Source organism: Phoenix dactylifera, chromosome 6 (assembly GCF_051530095.1).
Source record: "Phoenix dactylifera cultivar Ajwa chromosome 6, Ajwa_hap1_PhDact_Kaust_v1.1, whole genome shotgun sequence".
NCBI classification, from domain to species: Eukaryota; Viridiplantae; Streptophyta; class Magnoliopsida; order Arecales; family Arecaceae; genus Phoenix; species Phoenix dactylifera.
The window spans coordinates 1,024,021-1,049,096 of NC_143195.1; the positions used below are offsets into that span (position 1 = coordinate 1,024,021).

The 25,076-nt window shown below is 38.8% G+C and overlaps 1 protein-coding gene across 1 annotated transcript; it reads right to left on the minus strand.

Moving 5' to 3' along the window:
• Positions 1-6,739: 6,739 nt before the first annotated feature.
• Positions 6,740-23,683, minus strand: LOC103713015 (protein RETICULATA-RELATED 1, chloroplastic-like). The gene is made up of 8 exons (XM_026806913.4): positions 23,108-23,683; positions 22,932-23,030; positions 22,623-22,843; positions 21,518-21,587; positions 21,247-21,326; positions 13,539-13,603; positions 11,772-11,967; positions 6,740-7,263 (listed from the first exon to the last, which is right to left on the minus strand). Exons 1-7 carry the CDS (start codon positions 23,621-23,623, stop codon positions 11,774-11,776), a joined length of 1,245 nt encoding a protein of 414 aa, XP_026662714.3. The 5' UTR covers positions 23,624-23,683; the 3' UTR covers positions 6,740-7,263; positions 11,772-11,773.
• Between the last annotated feature and the right edge of the window lie 1,393 nt (positions 23,684-25,076).

The following is a 25,076-nucleotide window of genomic DNA, read 5'->3' on the forward strand; positions in this document are numbered from 1 at the left end:
TTTGGCCTTTTATTGTTTTTTCTTCTTGGTCGGACCTATTCAAGCCATTGGAGTCTAATCCAATCTGGTTCAATTTTCTGAACCTTCAGCAATAAAGGGTCCCGAGAATCTCTGGACCCTTCTAAGGCTAATTGAAGGAAGAACATCATTAAGTGGCTTTTGACTCCCAAGTATCCGAAAGTGCTTAAATTTTATCAAATATATCAAGTTGCAGTGTAGGAATTCTAGGGGAGTCATGAACCCAGCATCATAAATACCCTACTTGGATGCTGAAATCTGAATCAATGGAAGTATTATATCTTTGACTACTTGTTTGTGTGTTCTTTTTTTGCGTGGTGGATGTCACTTACACTTAGGTGGTTTCGAAAGGACCTTAATGAATGTTAAGGAATATTAATTGTGATTTGATGAATTTTGGTGGGTTATCGTAGTGGATCTTTCAGAGGCTTGCACGGGATCTTTAGGAGTTATCGGAGATGCAACTAGATCTACTTACATATTTGTTAATTCCTTTCTACTTATTAGCTTCTAATTAGTCTTCATACTTGTATATCTCGAGTCCAACCCTAGCCCAACCCAAAAATATGAGGCTTGGGCAGGTTTAGAAACGGCCCATGTTGGGATGGAAATCATAAGTCAACTCAAATTTGTATTGAATTCGGGCTAATATTGGGCAACCCAACCCAAGTTGAACTCGAAGCCATATAAACATAATATACATATATTAGATGCACATTTATTTTATAAAAGCTCACTAGTATTTGTTTAACCATCCAAAAGTAGGATTCATATTATATCCACATGTTGTCACTCCTAGTTTATTTTGTTTTATTTTTAGATATGATTTATATAGCATGCGAGCATTTATAAGTGACTCTATTAAATTAATCCAACTAGCTCAACTCAACTCAACTTGATCCAACTCGAACCAACTCAATTTTGAACTCAAGGCCAAAAACTTGAGCTAGAGTTGGGTTTGGCTTAAGGAGCTTTGGTTAGGTTAGGTTCCAAGCATCCGTCTCAAGGTCTCAGGTTGGACCTCCAACTCAGCCCAACTTGTCTAATTTCATCCCCTAATTTTGAAGCCTCTAGTACTTCTTTAATTAGCATCTAGTTTAATTTAAAATTAATTTTTGATTTCTACTTCCGCTCCCTCCCTGCTTAATGGTATTAGAGCAAGTTTCCTTCATGCTTAGGTTAGGATTCTTAATATTGCACAGTTTGTTTCCCAATAATTTTAGAATATCCGTTCTTGATTGGTTTCAGAGGAAGAGATTCTCCATAATTTCATATTGATTTCAAAAAATAATTTCTTTTAACATTTTATTTATTTTTGAAATCCAACCTGCTCTAGATTTCTTAATAGTTACAAGATTTTGTTTGCTTCTTTTTCTTTTGCATTTTTTTTTTTTGGCTTGATGAGTTGTGAGTGCATTAGGATTCCCCTTGCATTCTCGGGGTGGATAAGAGAGCCTTTATCATAATGATCTGCACTTTAGCCTGTCCTTTTCTTACAGGCATCCCACAACCCATAATAGTAACTAACCTTGTTACCCAAGATCATAGTATGCTTTGTCCTGGGATATCTGGAGTTTGGCAGGAGGATGTGTCGCTTTTGGGGCAAAGCATATCTACCGGAAGATGAATGGAGCAGCAGATTAGATGGCTTCTTTTGTGGTCGATCACTTCGATGGATTTCTTTAGACTGGTGAGGCGCAGAAGTCATAGACATTTTGAGGTTTGTTGTTTTTTGATTTTCTTAAATGTATCACATCAGATTAGTGTAAAATGCCTTTTTTAGCCAAAAAAAAAAAATCGTTAATGTCATGTTCCATTGCAATGTGATCCTTCTATCCATCTCTGTTGAGTGGTTGTTTAGGATATTGCATCATTTGATCATCAAGTGATTGCCTCCATCACCTCTATTACATCTTGAGGTAGAATTACACACTCTATTAGCTATAATTAGGATCATAAACAATCACAAAAGAGTAGCGTACTTGGATCCATTGAATAATCTGATCAATCAAACTTGTTTCTCCCTCTTGACCCCTGCGTTAATAACACCTATGATGGAGATGGGTTTCTGTGTTTTTTTTAAATAGGCAGAGGGAGAGACCATAAGTTTTTCCTTTCATGGAGAATAAGAGAGTTATAACTTTTCTGAAAGTGGTTACTATAACTATCTAGTAACCACCCACGATTGGCCACGTGGGTCAAAATCCAACAACTCCTCCCCTCCTCCGTCTCCATCTCCTCTTTGATGTCAAATCCAAACATTGTTGCTGTCGGCCTAGACGATATTCCATCACCTAGCCATCTTACTACCACCCTAAACGAAGCCCCTCTTCCTTCTCCAACTGCCTCTAGTTACCCTATGTCGATTAGGGGTTTACCTTCTTCAAACTTTGCCTTCCTTTCTGACCAGATGAAAGCTGATGATGTCCTTGCTAATGTTCCAGTGGAGATCTTTTCTGTTTCCAGCTACCTACAAGCCAAAACATCAACGAATTAAGTCTGTCAGAGTGAATGATGGGAAAAAGCTCAGGACCACAACCCAATGGTGAGTAAATTTAGCATTGAGAGGCCCAAAAGTTCGGAAAATTTGTGGCTTTCTCCTGGAGCTTGAAGGCCTGAAATAGGAGATTCTTCAAAATGTAAAGCCATATCCAACACCAGATGCAAAGGCTATCTCCATCAACTTCCCTGCTGCTGTGAATCTGGAGGTTGCCACTTGGAATCTCCCTTGCCAATGTTCTGCTATCATTCAGTGTTTGGCTGGTATCTGTTGTCTGAATCTAAACTTTAATGGCTCGTATTAAGTTGTCTCATACTCTTTTACTACTGTTTTTGGACATATATTGATTTGCTTCATTTGGTTGGCTTAGATGATGGTGGCATGTCATAAGGTGTTTGAACGTGTGTTTCTTTTAAAATGCTAATCCTATCTCAAAACATCAAAGCACTTGGTTAGCAAGCTAAGGGCTCTGAAGGATCTTATCAAATCTTCTAAAAATGATGTTGTAGCTAATTAGGAGCAAAGTTTATTGTCTCGGTACTAGATCCTGTACCGATACTATGTTAGCACAGTGTCGGTACAGTACGATTCGGAGTTTTTTTGCATACCGAATGTCGGTACGCCATCTGTACCAGATACCGGTACCGAACTTGTACGGTATGATACTCTACATATCTTCTGGTTTGGACCAGTATGGCGTACCTTGATCAGAACTCCTATATAGATGTTGTAGCTATTGGCTAAAAAATAATTTTATCAAAAGCTATCATGCCGAAATCCTGCCCAACCATATTCTAATGATTTGGAAGCGTGGAGGGCTCAGATCAACTCGCTCGGTCCATGGTGGTGGAAGACGTAACACCAATTGCCATAGAGAGTTGCAGATTTGCACACAAAGAGAAGAGAAAGACCCGTTGGGGTAGGTTTGGCTAGGCCTCATCCGATGCTTAAGTCAGGCAGTGCTTTAGAGTAACAGCACAAAATAGTAAGAGAATAAAAAGTATCAGAGCAGAGTGATCTTTCTGGACCGTTAGGCCTTGAGTGTCTGACCTAGAGTTCTCGGCATTGGAGCTTGGCCTGGAGTGCTCGGCATTGAAGCGCGGCGCGAGAGCTCGGCATGGCTCCAGTCAGCGAATACACTTCCTGGTCTCAAGGATGTACGGACTGGGAACTCAGTCTGAGAGCTTGGCATGGCTCTGGTCGGCATTCGCGTGTCCTAGTCTTCGAGGATTTACATCTTGGTCTCTGAGGATGCACGGATTGGGAGCTAGGCATGGTCCTAGTCAGTGAACATGTGTCCTAGTTTCCAAGGATGCACGGATTACAAGCGCGAACTGGGAGCTCGGCATGGCTCTAGTCGGAAGTCGTGCATTCTGATCTCCAAGGATGCACGAACTAGGAGTGGAGACTAGAAGATCGGCATGGCTCTAGTCGGCGGTCGCATGTCCCGATCTGAGACTTACTGACAATTTACTATAGCTTGACTTCATTTCGTCTAGAGCTCGAGACTCTTGATCTCCGATGATGCGTGGACTGGGAGCTTGTCCTGAGAGCTCAGCATGGCTCTGGTCAAAGGTCATGCGTCCCGATCTTCAAGGACTCGCATTCTGATGTCCAAGGATGCACAGACTGGGAGCTCAGCCCAGGAGCTCAACATTGCTCTATTTTGCAGTCGTGTCTTCCAATCTCCTGCAACTCGCATCCTGATCTCCAACGATGCGCAGATCAAGAGCGCGGACTGAGAGCTCATCCTGGGAGCTTGGCATGGTTCTAGTCGGAGGTCGTGCATCCTCATCTCAAGGAACTTGCGTCCTGTCTTCAAGGATGTGTGGCCTAGGAGCTCAGACTAGGAGCTCAGCATGGCTTTGGTCAGAGATCGTGCGTCCTGATCTCCAAAGACCCGCATCCCAGTCTCCGAGGATGCGCAGACTAGGAGCTCGGCCCGGGAGCTCAACATGGCTCTACTCGGAGATTGCGCGTCCCAGTCTCCAAGGACTCACATCATGGTCTCCAAAGATACACGGACTGGAAGCACAGACTAGGAGCTCATCCCGGGAGCTCAACATGGCTCTAGTCGGAGGTCGTGCATCCTAGTCTCCAGGAACTGACATCTGGTCTCCAAGGATGCATGAACTAAGAGCATAAACTAGGAGCTCGACATGGGTTTAGTCGGCGGTCACACATCCTAATCTTATGAAACTTGCGTCCTGATCTCCGAGGATGCACGGACTGGGAGTGCAGACTAGGAGCTCAGCATGGTTCTAGTCGGTGGTTGCACGTCTCGATCTCGTGGGACTCGCATCCTGATATCCGAGGATGCGCTGACTGGGAGCTCAGCATGGCTCTAGTTGGAGGTCGCATGTTCCGGTCTCTAGGGACTCACGTCCTGATCTCTAAGGTTGTGCGAAATGAAAAAATAGACTAGGAGCTCGGCATGGCTCTGGTTAGCGGTTGCACATCCCGGTCTCCAGGGACTCGCATCCTAGTCTTCAAGCAGGTCTTGTACGCATGGCTCTTAAATTTCGGTTGGCATGGAAGGGCAGCCTCCAAGAACTCGCATCTTGATCTCTGAGGATGCGGGCCCTGTACGCCCGATGCTCGAATCTCGGCTGGCACAGAAGGGTAGCCTCCAAGGACTCACATCTTGGTCTCCAAAGATGCGAGTCTTGAATACACGATGCTCGAATCTCAGCTAGCACGAAAACTGGCCTCCATGGACTCGCATCTTGGTCTCCAAAGATGTGGGTCCTGTATGTATAGCACACGAATCTCGGCTGGCATAAAATGGTGGCCTCCATGTTCTCGCATCTTGGTCTCCAAAGATGTGGGTCCTGTATGCATGGCGCTCGAATCTCGGCTGGCACGAAAGGATAGCCTCTATGGACTCACATCCCAGTCTCTGAAGATGTAGATCCTATATGCATGGTGCTCAGATCTCAGCTGGCACGGAAGGGTTGCCTCCATGGACTCGCATTCTAGTATCTAAGGATGCGGGTCCTGTATACATGTTGCTTGGATCTTGACTGGCTTGAAAAAGTGGCCTCTAGGGATGCACATCTCAGTCTACAGGGACGCGCATCCCATCTGGAAAGGAGATAGTGTGGATAAATGGTTATGGAAGAGGAGTTGGGCACAAAAATTACAAGAGCTTCTTGCCGTGAGAGCTTAAGAGCATCTCCTTAGAAACTTCTCGCAGTTTGTGCTTGGAAGCCTCTGGCTGCTCCATTTGGAATCTTTTGGCCTTCTTTATAAAGAGGAATAAGTATGGATCCATTATGATTTGGAGGCAAAATCTGTTATAACTTTTTTCCTTGTTTGGATTTAAATCTTTTATAATCTCCTTCCTAATTTGGACTCCATCAACAATTCAAATTTTTGAAATTCAAATATTTTTTAAATGCCCACCACGAGTCGACCCGTGATGGACGGGCTAGATTTCGGCCTCACCAGCTATGTTTTGAGGTCAAAAGCTATTTCAGAGCAAAGCAATTTTTTACTGTATGAGTGTTTGACCATTCTGGCCCTAAAGCTGTTTCGATGTTGTAGAAGAGATTCGCATTGTGTTTCGTTGTCAAGATTTTTTTACTTAATCGTGTTTAAAGATTTGAAACTTAGAAAGGAATGGCACTTTTACTGCTACGAAGGGTCCTACCTAAAGAGCCCTCAAAAAAGCATTTAAGCATGAAATTATTGTAGCTGGAAATTTGGTGCTGGATCCCTGACTTATAGGAGAACATCTTAATGCAACCTGTAGTTTATCTTCCAATCGATGAGATTAGGATGCCTTCTCAGATTCCATCCTCTCTCTCCTTTACTGAACTACTCTTAAAAGGGTCGATCCTTAACTTGGAGCAACAAACAACTCGATCCTCCTTTGCTAAACTAGAGTACTTTTCTTTCTTTTTTTATTTTTTTTTTATATATGTTAGTGTTGAGAGTTATATCATTCTACAGTAAATACATACTGACCTATCTTACTGCACAAAGAAAACTCTGTGAACAAGTGATGATTCCGAAACCACCTGTCCCCATGACGGGCGACAAAAGAAGCAATGCCATTAGTGAGCTGATCGATCAATCTTAACATGATCTTTAATACTCTGAAAACGATTTAGTATGTTATGAAACATTGAAAATAGTGTAAAATTCTAGGACTCGTCAGGAACTGAAGACTGAGCATAACATAGTAAAACCCCACGATCAGCATATTTGATCTCCTCATGACAAAAGAGCAAGATTAGATAATAAAAGCTTACTTCGCAAATACAGTGACTGAATTGTATAAGTCAAGTACTTTTAACATGTAAATCTGCACCTAAAGTGAGACCGAACTCTTAAATCATGCATCATTTACAGAAAAATAAATTGCTAGGCAATGGAATACCCTGTTGCTCCCTGATTATAACAATAGCTTTAGCTGAATCAGGCGAATCAAAAAAGAAGCAAGGGGATTATTTGGTCCCTTGATCAGAGGTAACATATAGCAAAATTTCCTTGTTGCATGCAATGTTACATACAGCAAAAGCACCTTCCAGAAAAATAATTACCTAAGTTAACATATATTAGAATTCAATCAATTTCCTTCCTAGTGAAAGAGAATTTTCCGTTAAATTAATCTGTGATGCGCTTGTGTTTTGCTTCAATCAAAATCAACAAATGAAAAGGCAATGCCAAAACATCGACACCTCCAGACCCATAAAATGCTTCAGACACTTTGTCAGCAGACACTGTATCATGCATGATCCCTGCAAAAGTTAGACAAATTTGAAAAAAAAAAAAGTTTAGAAGTTGAGGAGCTAGAAGAAAAGAAGAGGAGAAACAATGGGTAACAGGAAGGCCACACGTAGCCGACATGAGCATTTGCTGATAAAAGATACAAAAAGTTATATTGAACTTTAGCAGTACATGATTCTTAACTCTAATCTGAATGATCAGAAATTCTTCCAACTACATACTAACTGCAGCGTAATTTAATGATAGCTAAGAAGTATATTATAGGTCACTTAAACGTAGGAATCCAGTTGCTGGTTCTATTGGTTTAATTATTTATTTTGCATAGCCTTCTAATGCACGTAAAATTGTAACATGGTTCTCTTTAAGGAACTTGTATTAGACCTCATACTCATTCCATTTAATTTAGGCAATCATATGAAGCATTAACAGTTTATAACACTTTTACATGTTTGAACATTAATACAAGGAAACTTTTATATGACTCATCCATCCAGGTCTGTCTGACTGAAGTTTGTAATATCTAAGACTTCCTCACTTCACGGTGATTCCTGGTTATTAGCCATAAAAATTTAAGAAAGTAATGTCATGCCTAAGAGAGTCTCCTCTTATCTCCTTTTTCTCATCTTCCAATCCCGGCGAATTTCCAAATCAATAAACACTTGCATCCTAAGCTTCTTTTTTTTTTTTTTGCTACACAAAAAAAGTATCGAAACCATAACTTGTTTCTGTCAACCTGCAAAAAGCATTAATAACACAAAGAGAAGGACAATTCCTGATAAAAGTTGATGAATGGAAAATGTCAATAAACTTTTTATAAGAAAGTAACCACAGATCCTAGAGCTCTCCGACCTTAACTTTCAACTAAGTTACTTAAGATGATATCATTTTAGACTTGTCATCAATAACAAGTTAAGCCTAATGTGACATGTCACTAGCAGATTTTAATTGTTGACATGTTACTTCACCCATAATTCTGAAATCCATCTTTGTTGGACATTGTGAGACAGAAGAGAATATGGTTTTTTATAGCATTAAGAACAGCCACCCTCAATAGATTGTATCCTAATACTTCTACCTAGGATAACATATCTGCTTTGATAACCTAGCGGAAACTTAATCTCACACTTGCTTCCTAAGCACTTCCTCATTTTGAGTATCTGCTTCCCCCAACCCGCTGCTGCATCATACCAAGTTGCTTAGAAGGCCTTGATTTTGGCAACTAAATATGCGGTATAGCAATAAGGCACTTTTGTGGAAGCCTTGGTGTCAGCAAATTGGGCCAAGCCAACTCAAAACAAGGTCCCAAAACACTGATTCTATACTTCAACCCAAGGTTTTTAAGTATTGAATCGTACAGACTGCTATTGAGCGTATGATATGAACCTAGAATAGTACCAATACAATGCAGGGGCTCAATCCAGTTCCATGATGGCACATGGTACAGGTGTTATGCCAACTCCAACACTATACCGCATGTCAACTAGGGGCATACCATACAGTACCTGTATGGCCCTATAGGTACCACTATAGAGGATGATACCAAGATTCGGGGCCTTGCTTCAGCATAGGTCTGAGCTCAGGTAATTGTTCAAATCTAACGTCAAGGCCAAAAAAGCTCTTTCTACTTTCTACTTTTATCCACTTGAAACCCAAGTCCAACCTTACCTCCCCCCACCCTCCCCCCTCCAAACACAGAAAAACAAAAAAAAGGGGCTGACCCCAACTCCCCTCCCTACACTTGATTGCCATATCCATCCCTCTTTTCTCGTCATCCGTAACCCTAGTGTGTAATCATTCGTGCCCTAAACCCAAGAATCCAAACCCTAGGATCACCATAATCCTAACCTTGTCCTAACTGTTTGTGATTTACTTTATCCTCATTTACCAAGCATTCCGATTTAGCACCACATGTGATTTTAGAAGCCACTAGTTAGCTAATAAAGAACCATGAGGTTAGAGGCTTGGAGCTCTAGTTTAAAAAGGCAAAAGAATGTGGGAGTGGGAAGAGATTCAGGTGACTTGTTCCTTCATCTATATCCCATGTCATCAAAGATCATGAATTCCAGCTCCAAGATGATTTACCTTATCATAGAAAGAATAAAATCCTTGCTCCTATCATGACTTTTCAATAGAGACTCGCTGACGAAGCCTTCTTACACAAACAAGGTCTTCAAGCATAAAAGCCTTTTTAAACTTTTTCATATCCATTATCACAACTTTCATTAGTGTCACCTTCATCTTCCCCCTACTCTTACTACACTCTCCAGCAGAGACTGTAAGTATCCTCTATTACTAGATCCTCCAAATCTTCAATAAAAATGTTGATACCATATTAATCAATTTTCCATCAATTTTTGCTAAATTGATACAACTCCTATGGCTCCTCTATTATAATCATTTCTCACTCTTCTAATTTTACCACACAACCATTGCAACATTCTCATTCTACTATTTTCGACATGTTTTCTTGGATCCTCTTTATGGCCTGACATTCTGAACCCTACAACTTTATAACTTAATACCATTATATAAATTTCTCCCTTAAGTTGCCAAGGTATGCATCTATCAGATAATACCACAAAAGCAACTCTCCACTTGATCCAACCAGTCTTTCATTTTATTATATATGTCCTCATCTATTTCACCACTAATTTGTATAATAGATTCTAGATAACAAAAATGATCACTCTAAAGTACCTCCTATCCATCAATCTGTTATAGAGCCTCAATGTTCAATTGAATTCCTATTTTTACTTAAACTGCACTCCACCAACATTTGTCCTTTTGATTTTTAAGCCCTTACCTACAAAGACTTCCTTCCATGAATCCAATTTATGTTTAATCTTTTTCATTAATCGACTATATCATCAATAAATCATAATGCATCTTCCTGAGTATTAGAAGCAACTACATGTATGATTGATTAAAAAATATAAATTTATTGTTCCATAGCCTAAGACCAAGGACTGAAAACACAACACTACTACTACACTCGTAGCTGCTCAAGCATACATGTTCTTATAAACTCAATGTACCATTTATGAATACTTTTCCTTCTTAAAGCCTATCAATTTGTTTTTATTGGTACCCTTACCATAAGCTTTCCCAAAGTCAATAAAGAACACATGCAGTATCATAAAGTGATATAGTAATATTATAGATGCAATATCGTAAGTTTGGATATGAGAAATTAAGGAAAATGACAATGAAAATAGGGACAGCGATTTGTTTATTGAGCACATTCCACACTAGCTGAGCTAGGGAGAGGCTGCGGCACAGTAGCACCCCTAAAATATAGGATTTGAATGGAATATGTACAACATTACAAACAAATATGCTATATTTTTGTCTAGTCTGCTGTTATAAAAGTTTTAGCTATCCTTTAATATTCTTCAACGCCGCCTATACTTGTAGCCTCCCAAACCTGCTATTTGCAAACCTGCTATTTTACACAAAATATACTTTGATCTGATAGGCTCTAACCCAGCTACCTCTAATCCTCTAGACTTCTGCAATACATTTCAATACTTGTCTTTAAAAATCTATGCCTGCACCATTTATCCAAGTCCAACTTTAAGGGCCATGCTTGCCTATCCCTCCAAAATAAAAACTCAATTTTTAAAGTTAATATCGGAATAGAAGATGAAAAGTATAATCATGTTAAGAAATAGTTAAACCAAAAATGTTGCATAATCATAGTTTCAAAGAAAAAATACTAGGCTGAATCTCTTCTGACTTCAATTTGGAATATCATTTTCAACTTTGATTTAGCTATTAAAGCAATCACATAAAGCTACCACCAAGTTGATACAAATGATACCAACAACCATATGCAGGTTGTGGTATTGAATATTCTGAAATACAAAAAGCATTGTTTCCCGACTGTTGTGAAGGTCAGATGTCAATGAAAACATGTACCAATCTGCAGGTAAAAGAAGCAAACTTAACCCATGATATTATAATTCTAGACAAGCATGTGTTTGAATAATTTCATTGTTAAGTATAGTAAGATTCCAACAGGCTATTGAAAATATTTGATTACTATCTCTTAATTTACAACAAAGCAATTATCCAATGATCAGTCAATTTAATATATAATATTCTGAAGCTCATTGTCCAATCAAATAAATTAAATGGGAGATTATCATTAAAATGATCTCATGTTCCAATCAATGGATTGGTCATGTAAGGCAACTAGTGTGCTTGCTGTAAAAGATGCAGCCAGGTAGTGGAACAAGATTATATTACATGCTAAAAGAATTAAAGTAGAAGGCACATTTTGCTTGGATGATATAAGTGCACAAGAAATTGCTGGATTTTCTATCTGAGGGGGAACATGAATTTGATCTCATGAGCGAAGGGTTCAGCCTTGAAGCTGACATTTCCTACTGTAACAAAATGAATACTAGTTATAGACACAAACTTGATATGAATACAAAACCAAATCTAACTTAAAACATATAACTCACATCATAGCATTGAATTGCAAAGAAACCTAGTAAAAGGACGGAATATGTACCATCACTGAACACCACTCCACCGAGCCCAATCCACAAATTGCATGCCACCATAAATGTTGTTGGCAAAACGCACACCAACTGTGAAAGCCATTGCTACAGGTGGAATGCGTTTGGCTACAGGTGATGCCTCAACCACACATTCCAAGCCATTAACGATCTGGTAACGAGTGTTGGAAGAAACCGCGAGAAACACACCTGAATTTCAGATGTTTACTAGTTAGACTAAAAAAGTTTGTTGCGAGAAACAGTAATTCATAGTAGGTACAAAGTTTACAAGTATATTTATCATAGATACTGCACTGCTATTGGATATGTTTAAACAGAATGGCATGAATGAACAAAATTCAGCAACAGTTGCACATGTGCATGATCCTGTAACATACGTCACCACAAATGCGACATATCAGTAAACACATTTAGTTGAACAACAACACTGATTATCATTTCTGATGGCATTATCATTGGGGAAAAAATTTAATCAAAAGACCATCAATAAATGTGTATTGTCACTTGATTAAACCTAAATGAACTTCCTCTGATGTAATAACAATCACTCCGAGCTTTGGCATTATTAAGTCATGCATGATGATCTGTTATCTGGGTGGCACACTTTTTTTCTTTTTTTACTCTCTTTTTTATTGTAAGTGCTTGATTAGTGGACAAGTATAAGATCAGATCAATTGGAAAGACAGGTCAGTGAAATACTGTCACAATAAAATAACAAACTAAACCCCATCAAAAACACTCCTAGCTAGGTCATTAGCCAAATAACTAACCCCAATGAGCATGTTTAATAACAATATAAAAGTATAAGGAGCAAATGCTGGTAAAACAAATTATGCAAGATGCCAGACTTCACTGCCAGCTCTAGCCCTTGAGAATTGAGAGAAAACTATGGCATAACCACTAGTAACCCTAATTTAGTACTTTTTTACCCTCCGAGACTATCAAAATTCTAGTTCATTAATCATAAGCAAGCTGGATTCCTAATTTTTTCTTTAATCCCTTGCTTTTATCCCCTTTTACCCACTTTTTACAGATATATCATGCCGCAAACAACTGAGCATGTGTCGACTGGCCATCCTTTAATCTCCTATACTGCTTCCTGTTCCTATTGCTCTGTTTTCAATAGCCTACTCCAGGATTTACATTGAAGTGATTTAGGAGCCAGCTGGTACCTAAAGAACAAATGGGTGGAGAAGCCAAGGTTTATGGAAAGAGAGGACTGGAGGATCATGGCAATGCTAAAGAGAGGAGGAGGGCCTCCTGAGCAAGGTACAGTAAATTGATATGGGAAGGAAGAGAGACAGCAAGAGAGAAGACCCAATGGCAAACTGTGGATCAAACAGATGGGTCCCATACAAAAGAAAGAGATCAAATGAAACTGGTACTGCATTGTTTTTTCACAAAGTGACTATAATAACAAAATTCCTTTAAAATCCTAACATTGGCTACCAAGATTTATTCCATCTAATATCAAATTAAACTACAGATCAAAGTATGAACTAATGAAGTTAGGGAATGTTTTGAATGTTTTATGATTAACTTAATCGGATATTAACATGATATATTCATGTTGAATTCCTACTTATAATTTATTTTAAAAAAAATTACAACAGGTTAACAGAAACCTGCCAAAACAAGATGATTCAAACAGAAATGGCAAATATATGAGGCAACTCCAAAAATTATAGTCGAATAAAGATAACAAAAATTTAAAAGAAAAAAAAAAGTTGAGTAAACATTCCGAATAGTTCTAGGCATACCCCAAAGAGCTGCACTTTTCACAAGTGGTGGAACAGGTATATCTTCTTCTGATTTTTTTACGCTCCTGGACATAATACAAAAGTTCAGTGATGAATATAAATAGATCAAAATGAATGGTGAAATGGCTGAAAAGACAGTAATGAGATAAATGCGGAACATTCAAATACTGTATATATAAAATGCAAACAATAGACAAAATAAATGTCTTACAATTAATGGTACCATTCTTATTATATGCAGTCATATCGCATATTTGTTGAAAAGGCAGTCCACTTAGCATCATACGGCCACATATGCAGCCTGCTTAGCACTGTTCAATGCATATGTGGCCTGCTTAGCATTATGGGCCACATATGCTGCTCACTCTTACATAGGCCTGTGCGGATGGAGCAGGCTCAAGCTCATGGTTAGGTTGGATGTGGGTTTTGGGGTGTACAGATATGGGTATTAGTAATATTAATATATTAGCTACAGTATAACTATCACTATTACATCTTAAATGCTAAGCTCTAAATGCTAGCTGTTATTGTTATTTATATTACATTATTCATTTAAAAATTATTACTAGCACTTTTGCTTATATTGTACTTAATAAATTATTTTATGTTTAAATAGTTTAAAAACATCAACTGCATATGCACCTACATACGGGATCAGCCCACATACAACAAATGTGCTATGCGGTCCCTTGATTGCCCACATACAGCTTCCACCTTTTAAAACAATAAGTACATAACATCCACAGCATTCAATGACCTAGGGAAAAAGAAATAAGCAAAAAGCTCCTATAGGACTTTGTTTCAAGAATCAATCTCCATAAATGCAGGCTAAAGAAAATTTATCAAGGATAGAAACTACGTTAAATATACAACAAATCTAGCAGTTGTTTACTTGCAAAAGCAAATTATTTATTATTCAATGCTCCATTCAGCATCATGAGACACAAAAATCTCAGAAATTAATATGATAAATTACCAAGTCCAAAATGTGAATGAAAGATTTGTCTTTATGCTAAGAGTAAAACAGAATCCTTGAGAAGGTGGAGGTCAAGTAACAAGTCGTAGTAGACATGCTGGTCAAGACTTTCCTAGAGGATATGGAAATAAAAAGTAACTCATAGTGATTTACTTAATCACAGATTAAAATATGATGAGATCTCTATGGGAGGTCAACTTAGGCTCCATCTTATAAAGGTTAACAACAAGCACTATGAGCTCTGGTTTAAGCTTCTAATGCTCATTTTCCCAAAAGATAGATCATAGAAGTGACCTTTCACTCAATATTTGAAAAACATCCAATTCTCCATCAACATCAAATGCTCTTCTCATTTAGGTAATTGATGCTTCATCTCCCATAGGTCAATCCATTAGATTATTCACTCAAATGCATCATCATATAAGAAGTGAACATCACTCCCTTCCTCATTTAAGTAATTCCCATTCAGGTGCATCAGTGACTTTAGCAACTGGATCCTCTAACATGGTTGGTAGTAGTGGGAACATTCTTCTTTGATATTTATTTGTCTACTAAGATATGCATGCACAAACTACTCACATTCACCAAGGATTAGTTGAGAAGATTAGGAAGGACGGTTTTATCATGACTAGGAGGGACATGTTTTGTTGATTATTCATCAAGAACTGCACATAAATGTCTTTTTCCTTTAATACATCCTTGTCTTCTAGTGCAAACAAGGATGGTTAATAACTATACGGTTTAAGGTCTTAAAAAGTGGCTCGGTATGCTGATGATTAGGCTACCACGAAGTGCATATGTAGTATGCATATGAATACATGAGCATGTATGCAGTTGGTATAAAGTAAAGTAAGGTTCATGAAAAATATATAAAAACATAGAAAATTCAAAATAAATGAGTATATATCAAAAATAATAAAAAATCAAAGTATACACTTTCATGCTTATTCAAGAACCTCTTAGTATATAGTTGATTGTATAGAAAAGAGAGGTGACTTTAGGGCAAGGTTCGCCGAACCGGTACCGGGGCTCATACCCACCGGCAGCTAGTTACAATACGGATCCATAACATACCATACCAGAGTGTACCGAAATAAGAAGAGGGCGAGGGAGAGAGAAAAAGAGAGGAAGGAAAAGAAAGAGAGAGAGATAAGCCAAGAAGCTTCAACTGTGGATGGGGAGCTTCAAGAACTCTAAATCTGATGATGGATCGCGCACGAGAGAGAGAGAGAGGAGGAAAGAGGGAGAGGGAACAAGAGAGAGGACAAGAAGCTTCGATCGTCCACAGAGAGCTTCAAGAGCCCCAGATCCAGTGATGGACTGAGAAAGAAAGAGCTAGAAGAGAGGGAGAGGGAGAGAGACTCACATGTCATCATCGTCGTTGGCAGATGGCTTTGAACGAGATTAGGAAATGAATCATGCTGGTAGTTGATCGGCTCGGTTTGGTTCGATACGCCCTAAACCGATCGGTTCGGCAGGATTCGACCATCTTTGCTCTAGGTCTACGGTATTATGCAAGGTTAGCAGTACCAGAACCGGCACTCATGCTGGTAGACTAGCAGTATGGTATGGTACCGTGTCATCCCATCCTAGTGCGTATCGACAAAGAAAAACCAAAGGGGGAGAGGAAGAAGAGAGGAAAATAGAGAGGAAAAGATGAAGGGAGAGAGAGAAAGGGAGGAGGGAGAGAGAGAAATGTCGGGAGAGGGGGAGGGAGGGGGCTTGGAAGCCCTCATCTCCTCCTCCAGTCGCCCACACATCGGTTGAGCCTTGTTTCGTTCAAAGCAGGGCTTGGCCCTTTTTTATTTTTGTTCACTTCTTTAAGTGAAGTCGGCACATTGAATGACCGGAGGAGGAAAGGAGAGCTTCCAAGCCCCCTCTCTCTCCCTCTCCCTCTCCCTCCCTCTCTCTCCCTCTCTTTTCCTCTCTTTCCTTCTCCCTCAACCCCCTCCATCGTCGGTACTTGTTTTGCTTGTTGGAACCATCTCGGTCCGCCACTAGTATAACTCAGCATGCCCCGAACCATATCGGGATGGTTCCACCATCCATGGTATTATGTGATTGAAGAAAACCTTGACAACTTAAGGAAACTTTGTAGAACCATAATATTGTAATGTTTGTAAAGCTTAGAATGTTGGACAATAAAAAGGGTTAAGGAGAAAAGTTGTATCAAAAATGAAAATGTTAAGATAGATGTGTTGAATTTGTGACTCCATAACCTTAACCCTCTATTATTATTAGTTGATTGAAACTTCCTAAAGTTTTTAATCTCCCCTATCCATTAAACGAATTTAGATTCTAGTAGTCAACCCATGACTGCCAAATTCATCATTTCATTTACTTTATTCTTATTTCTAGAAGATTGTAACAAAACTTGAAGGATTAGAAGTGCTAATAGAGTTGGGAATCTACATGCCTCCATTAGCAATTTCTTTTTCCCTTTATTCAGCTTTATATCATCGGCCTCTCTGAAATTTACAAGGCATTAACTTATTGGCCATGTCTTTGCCCTTCAACCTCATAATTTTGTTTCTTTATAGCGTCATAAGTAGGGTTGGAATTGGATCAAACCGGGCCATGCCCCTACCCGAGCCTGGCCCTAATTTTTTTGAGGCTTCGAGCTAGGCTTAGATCCGAATTTTTTTTTTCAAAACACAAGCCCGAGCCTGACGCGAGCCTAGGTCTGAGCCCAGTCCGAAACCCAACTAGGGCGACCCTCATAGGTGGCTCTAGGGGATCGGATTCCCAGCTCGAAGGGGCATGCGGAGGAGAACCCTCCTTTGCGGTTTGTTGTGGCTCTCTTCCTGAGAGTCGCCATTTATTTTCATCTCTGGGCCATCAATGACGAGTCTTCTGCCGACAATTGGAAAGTCCTAAGGTTTCTTCTTGTCCTATGTTCTCCATCTCTCTTTCTCTCCCGCTCACTTTTTCTTATCCTCTCTTCTCCATCTCTCTTCTTGCTTCATCGACCATGATGCTGCCTACCGCACCATTGGCTCCCTTGTTGATGCCAATATTTTTGAGGCTTCGAGTTGGGCTTAGATCCGAATTTGTTTTTCAAAATACAAGCTCGAGCCTAACCCGATCCCAGGCCTGAGCCCGGCCCAAAACCCAACTAGGGCTACCATCATAGGTGGCTCTAGGGGATCAGATTCTCAGCTCGAAGGGGCATGTGGAGGAGAACCCTCCTCTGGGATTTGTTGTGGCTCTCTTCTTGGGAGTCGCCATTTATTTCCATCTCTAGGCCATCGATGATGAGTCCTCTACCAACAACTAGAAAGTCCCAAGGTTTCTTCTTTATCCTCTCTTCTCCATCTCTCTTTCTTTCTCTCTCTCCCATCTTTCTCGTCCTCTCTTCTCCATCTCTCTTCTTGCTTCATCGACCATGCTACTGCCTACCGCACCATTGGCTGCCTTGCTGACACCATCGCCGATTGTAACCACTCCCTTGTCTTCGACCCCACATCCATCTGGTCGTCCGTCTCGCGCTAACCTCCTCAAGGCCATCTGGGCTCTCCCAGATTGCCTCTGGGACCTCGACTAGCTCCTATACAACTCCATTGTCCAACACCACATGCTCCTAGGCCCCCGTGGAGGCCCCACAATGATGTCCACTATTATGCTGCTTGGAAGAAGCAGTGAGCAAAGGAGGCGGTGGTTGATCAAGGCTCTTCGAGAATCCTTGCTAATTGGATTAGAGATCGGGCAATCAGGACTCTTTGAGAGAAGTAGAGCCTAGCAAACCTAGCAAGCACGACCTTAGTTAAACCATTGCTCATTTGGACTGAAGCCAGTGAACCAAATTGAGAAATTGACCTTGAGCTAGATACCGGGCTGAATCCATGACTGACACCAGGATTTGCTTTAGGCCTGGTCTGCGCTCGGGCTCGGGCCAGGTCCAGGCTGGGCCAAATGTCTACCTGAGCCCGACCCAAAATATCTACGGATTTTAATTTGAAGCCCAAACTGAACCAAGTTGACTTGAACCTAGCCCATAGCCTATCCTGATAAGCCTTGGGCAGGCCAAAGTCCACTTAGCCCTAGTCATAAGTGATGCACCTAACCATCCCTTCTCCTTTAGTAGCACATAATCCTCAACCTCTTTTAACCTTGTTCATTTAGAAATTTGAGGTGTTCACCCTTGCCTTCTATCGCAAAACAATTTTATTATCTCTGTAGTATGCAGTATTAATCACTCTCTCACTTAGCTTCAGTAATTCTATAAAGTGTGTCACTAACTTCATGCCCTAGAGGATTTCACAATTATGGTTCATTTCCCTATTTAGAAGATTAAATGGAACTATATTTTCATAGGATATACATGATATTTTCATTTCATGGAAACTTTATCTTAGCTACATTCTCACATGATTGCCTAAAATATTATTGCTAAAAGAAGGTCGCACATTACAATACCAATGCACTCACAATCTCTGCTTCTATGTATCACTATCTCAAAGTTGAAGCAACTTTTCACTCAAACGCTTCCTAAGGAGTAAACTTCCATTCGTCCCTATTTCTAGAAAAAGTATTTCATGTTTTTCATTCCCATTCCCAAAAGAATGAATACTATGATTCACATCTCAAGCAGTAATCAACTACACTCTCTTGTTTTAGCATGGGTGTACATCCCATATGAGGCTCTACTTTCTAAGTCTCTCATTTAGATAGTTTGGCACTTTCTCATGCCTATCCTTTATTCTTCTTCCTAGAGAATAACCTAAACTTTTTCTCAATCAGATATGCTGTGTATTTTCAAATATAAATTGCAGCAGAAGGTTTAGTTTCATTTTAGCCCTTGATCTAAAAATAAAATTTAGCAATATCTGAAAACGATTTAACCCTCCCTTAGGAGGACTATTTTCATTTTTTCATTGCTTGAGATTTTTTTATTTCATATATGTTCATTAGCCTTTTAGCCTTGAGCTCAACTTCCTTTTTTACCCTCAAAGACTTAGACCTTTCTTCTTCTTCATTCACCCTCTTGAAAAAACAACTACTTTCCTAGCTCTACGGTGCCCTTGCCCATTATGCCCTCTAAGCAACATTATTTTCATCATCTCCAAGCATGCCCTAAGTTCCCAAATACTTCTGCTGCAAAAAGCAACAAATATAATGAGCACCTTCTTTTACATGTATTATTTGTGGACTGTCCTGCTATTAGAGGGTGAAGAATGGCTTTCCTAACAATAATCACTTTAAGAAAGTGCATGGGCAACCAGCTCCCACATATTACATGATGTATGCACCTATATAGTCCACCTATAAGCACATATAGCCACTCATGCGTGATCTTGAATTGGAAAGTTTTGCCAAGAATTTTCAAGACTGCCCGCTCAACTAACTATCACAAATCCGCTGTCCTTATTTGACACTCATCAGGCAGCAAGGGCACCCTCCTAATGACTGGATTTTTTTCATTATTATGTAAATAAATATATTTCCTCTTCCATCTCATGTAGTTCACTCCTTTATATCTCTTATAGAAAGAGAGAGTTGAACCATTAAAAAGAAAGGCAGAATGTGAAGAAGCAGGTGAAAACATGATGCCTGAAAGAGAGTGCCAAGGAATTTGCACTATAATAACTGTTCTTTTTTTCAGATATGTATCCATGAAATGGGTGGAGATAGGACAGAAAAAGGGGGAAGACATGCAGAGAGCAGACCCCTCTCCAACCAATTTGTGTTATTATAGTAAGCATGTAACATTTTAAGCAACATCTTAAGAAAATTTTAAAGTAAAACCTCATATGATATGTAAAAGTTGAATCAGAAGTAGATGGAATTAGATAAGAAGCTCAATAGCACATAACAAGAACAATTTAAAATAATACAAACCAAAGTATCTGCAGCATTCCCCAATCAGACTATGAATGCATAGATTCAAGAAAGAATTGTGATGAAGTGAAAATTCATAATTCCCATGATTGCGGCCAATCAAACAGTGCAATGTACATGAACGCAGGCAGTCTTATTAAAGAAAGTCAACCTAGATGCTTCATGCTAGATGAAATTAAGGATGAAAACCAATTATAAGTTTTATTGTGTTGAGCATTAAATGTTCCAAATATTGACAATTTGGTTTCATTCAAATTCTATGATGCCAATTCCTATAAAATCTATTTCACCAAAAGACCCCCAATAATGATCACATATAGAAATAGTTGTATGATCATGTATTTGTTTTCAGAAGTATATCTACATAAAATATCAAATGTCAAGTATTCTGGATGAGCAGAAATATTTGGCATCCAACAGAGTGTTGCATAACATCTCAGACATTTATCACATGGCATTATATTTTCCTTTGCCATCAGCAATTTAGCTACTGAAGCATGAACTAGAGAGGAGAATATAATTTCATGTTTACATGCATGCACTTATATGGAAGTTTCTTGTGAAATCACCATAATAGATCAAGGCAAGTCCAACAATAGCATGATAGTAGACACTCAACATACAAGGACATAGGCCAAGAATGCATATAAACTTGTTCAAAATGGAGATGGACCACAAATTCTCAATATCCATTGGATCACAATATCATAACTCACTGAAGCAACACAAAATTGCAAATACGAAAAGCAAGAACATCCAATGCTCCCACATTGAGAATGATGTGAAAAGCACCACTAGCATATCTCCTCTAAAAGGTACCTTGTTCAAATGCATCATAAAATCATGACATATATATATATATATATATATATATACTAAGATTGAAGATTATACCTTTTGGCAGTCATTATCAAATTAGCAATGCCTTGGCCCACGATGCCACATATAAATCCAACCGAACCATATAATACTCCCTGCATCCGTAACATGCATAAATGGTGTCAGTGTAATATGAACATAGCATCAGAAACTCTTAGAGGATTATTGGAAGGCCAAAAACTAAATTATGTTCATGAGATAAATCATAAGTAAAAGACATCAGCAGATTATCAACAGGTGTGAAAAGATAAAATTTCACGGATGATGACAATGTGCTCTAAGATACCTTATAGAAGTATGCTCCAATCCTTTGTTGAATTGTAAATTTGCAGCCTGGCCTTTCAGCTTCAAAAACGCTGCATCAAGAATTCCAAGAAACTTTAGAAAAAAAAATGTCATCTCAAAGATTAGCTAAGAAGAAATAGGAAAGAACAGCCCCAACATAGTGTGAGATGCATGATTGTATGCCTACTAATTAAGTAATTGTCCATGTATATAAGCCATATAGGGCAATGATTCAAATCATAATCCCTGGGTTTGATCCTATGCACAAAATTGACTGAGAAGATTTTTTCAAGAAATGATCCCATCATTGCCCAACAAAGGAATAACATAACCAACTGAACTGAATACAATAATTCCTGGGTGCAATCGTATGCCAAAAGTGATTGACAAGTATATTTGAAAATGTGAGGTCAAGAGAAATGGATAATCAACTGAACTGAATAAAGAAAACAATTCATAACAAAGACAAGTCCTCGTGGAACTTAAACATACTCACAAGTCAACAGTTCACATAACAGCAAGTTATTATTAATACAATAATCACCATTACAGCTCGAAATTCACATGGAAATTACTTTTAAAAGATGGTTCACGATGATGAAGCTGATGTTATCTTTCTTTTACAAAATAGGTCCACTACATGCATTCAGCAAACACAAATCCTGATAGATGATTAAATGTTAGTTGTTGAAGTGTCAATCAATGCAGAAAGACCTCTCATTAGGAATGGTGGGAAAATTCTCATGTTAACTGGGGAATACATAGCTAAGAGTGCTTTTTTCATTAATCATTATCTATTAATAATATTATGCATAATGCTCTTTGCGAAACTTTTAAGGGCGTTACCATGACTGGTCCTCAGATCATTGAATTAATCATTAAGAAATGATTTATGTCAGATTACAAAAAAAAAAAAAAAATCGATACTGCAAGTTTCACAAACCAGAATGCACTAAACCATGCAACTAACACTACTAAAAATCTAAAGAATGCACTAAACCAGATCAGAAAAAACCTCGAACCTCTATTTTGTCAAAGAGAACAATTGAAGATACTGCTCATTTTTTTTCATATGGATCCTATTTAACATCTTTTAAGCTGCTCACCTGCTAGGCAGAGCTCCACAAGCACGTGTCAAGCTTCCAAAGATACCAGTCGGCGCCGATGGCTGCCTGATACGTGCATATGGTGCTGACAAACCCACTAAAGCAATGTCCACAACTACCCCAACCAAAAGGTCTGCAGCATATAACTCAAATTCTGCCCAAAAGTCTTTCCCCCTCTTTTTAATTTCAGCAAATGTTGCACAACAAGAATCGATAACAATCTGCATTAAACCATAAGTCAATTAAAACAAAAAAAAAAAATCCAAAATCTGATCCCAAGAATATTCAAAGCAACCAAAATCACCAGACCTCTGTTCCAACTTTAAAAAGAAATGACGGGTCAGCGAGCATTCGATCCCGAAATATCGAGCAACACCTCATCAAAGCACCCAGTGGCCAAGGCGCCGCCTTTTTAAAGTAAAAAACACAAAAGGCGTGAACATTTTGGAAAATTTAAGATTTTGCGCACAATTCGAAAGTGATACCTGTAGGTCTAAGTATCTGAAGAGAAAATCTCTTCGGATCCCCATGGTTTTCGCCGCCTCCAACATGTCAGAAGGCAGGTTCGCTCCACGGGCCTCCAACTCTTGGATCACCTCCTCAAACTTCAACAACGGCCCGAACTCAGCCTCCTCTCTATCATCTTCGCCATCATCTCCTTCGCGGTCACCATTACCACCACTACCGCCTCCGCCTCCGCAGCCGCCGCCGCCGCCGCCGCCGCCGACTCCACTCCCATGATCGAGCTCTGCATGGCAACTCCATTTGCCATTCCTGGCGAAGAGTCTGCTGTTGTTCACGAGACAAGAGACTGGGAAAAGGGTTCCTTTGGAGGACGAAGCGAATCCGAATTTGTGATTGGAACGCGATCCGAAACCCCTGATTTCGAAGAAGAGAGCGTTTCGGGCGAGACCGGCGGAGTCGATCGAGGAGAGGCCGGCGGGGTTTTGGGGGAGGAAGAACGGATCGCAGGCTCTGAAGGTGGCGCAGGAGAAGGCCATTGTCGGGCTGAGACGAAAGTTATTTTACCATAGAAAACGATCCGTATGAGTTGGCGGTTTCACTGGTGCATCCGAACAAAACCCTAGTTTTTTTTTTTTTTTGATAATTCAAGTAAAATGATAAGTAGGAATTTTCTGACAGGCCCTCTCATAGATGATAAGTCCTCGGACTTATCAAAAACTTATGATAATAGAATCTACTTCAATTTTGAGATGCGTAAATCATGAACCATTAAATAGATTCTTAATTTATAAAGTCCATCATGTATTTTGCTATACTAGACTAATAGATATTGTTCACTTGTATAACTTGCACAACGATTTGATGCCGCAGACTACCAAATATAAATTTTAGTTTTTAGGCTTTTTTTTTAATATAAATCATGTTTAATAGTTTGGACGGTGTATCATTTTGTTTGCTCAACCACTCGTATAAAATCATTATATAATTTATTTCATAAAAGTGTTAGGTAAATGCCACACTAGTGATATGTATGGATGGCAAAAATAATCTTAGCACTTCTTATTTCTTTGATTTGTAATAAAATATTTCATAATATTTTCAAATTAGTGTTTTTTTTTAATAACCAAGAAGTGTTTATCCGTTAAATTAAATATATTTGAAGAGACAATCTATATAATATGATTGCAAATAATCCCAAGGTGGATAATGAGAAGTATTGCCTTAATATCTATGAGAAAGGGAAAAACTATACTTTTAATAAATGATTATTATTAATTGACAATAAAATTAGGATTGCCTAAAGGCCTATTTGGCATTGCTCTTGTTTTTGTTTTTGTTTCAAAAAATAGGAAGAAAATGAACTAGAACAAAAACATTTATGATGATACACTTTTGTTTAGAAATTCTTTATGAAATATTTATCGCTTTTGGTCGCAAAGATTTATTGCTTTTAAAAATGAATGAAATGAAAAAAAAAAATAGTAGTAAGTTTTGTGCAAATATTATCTCTGATATCAATCTTCATGTAGTATTTTACTAATTTATAAAAAAATAAAAATATAAAAACAACAACAATACCAAACAGTCCTTAAGTTAACTCTTAACGAAAATATAGATCGACTATATCTCTTCAAGTCTGAACCAGTAAAAGCAAGCAACCAAACAAATAATAGTTAGCCAAAATTGTTTTGGCTTTAGTAGTTTCAAAAAGACAAGGGACATGACTTGATTCCTTGAAGTTTGTCCTCATCCAATACTTCAAAAATATACATGTACAAGCATGTGTCTCCCAAGTCAAGTTGGGTATTTGTCATATCAGATTTCCCTTGATATAGAATCAAGTTGTGCAAGTGCAATGTACAATAATTTTTTGCATAAGATATCCAGCATAATGTCCAATATAACAAACTTAAAAGGCCAATACTCAAAGCCTTGCAAATAAAATCAATTTGGGCATATGTCATGTTTGAGATTCGACCATACCTTTAA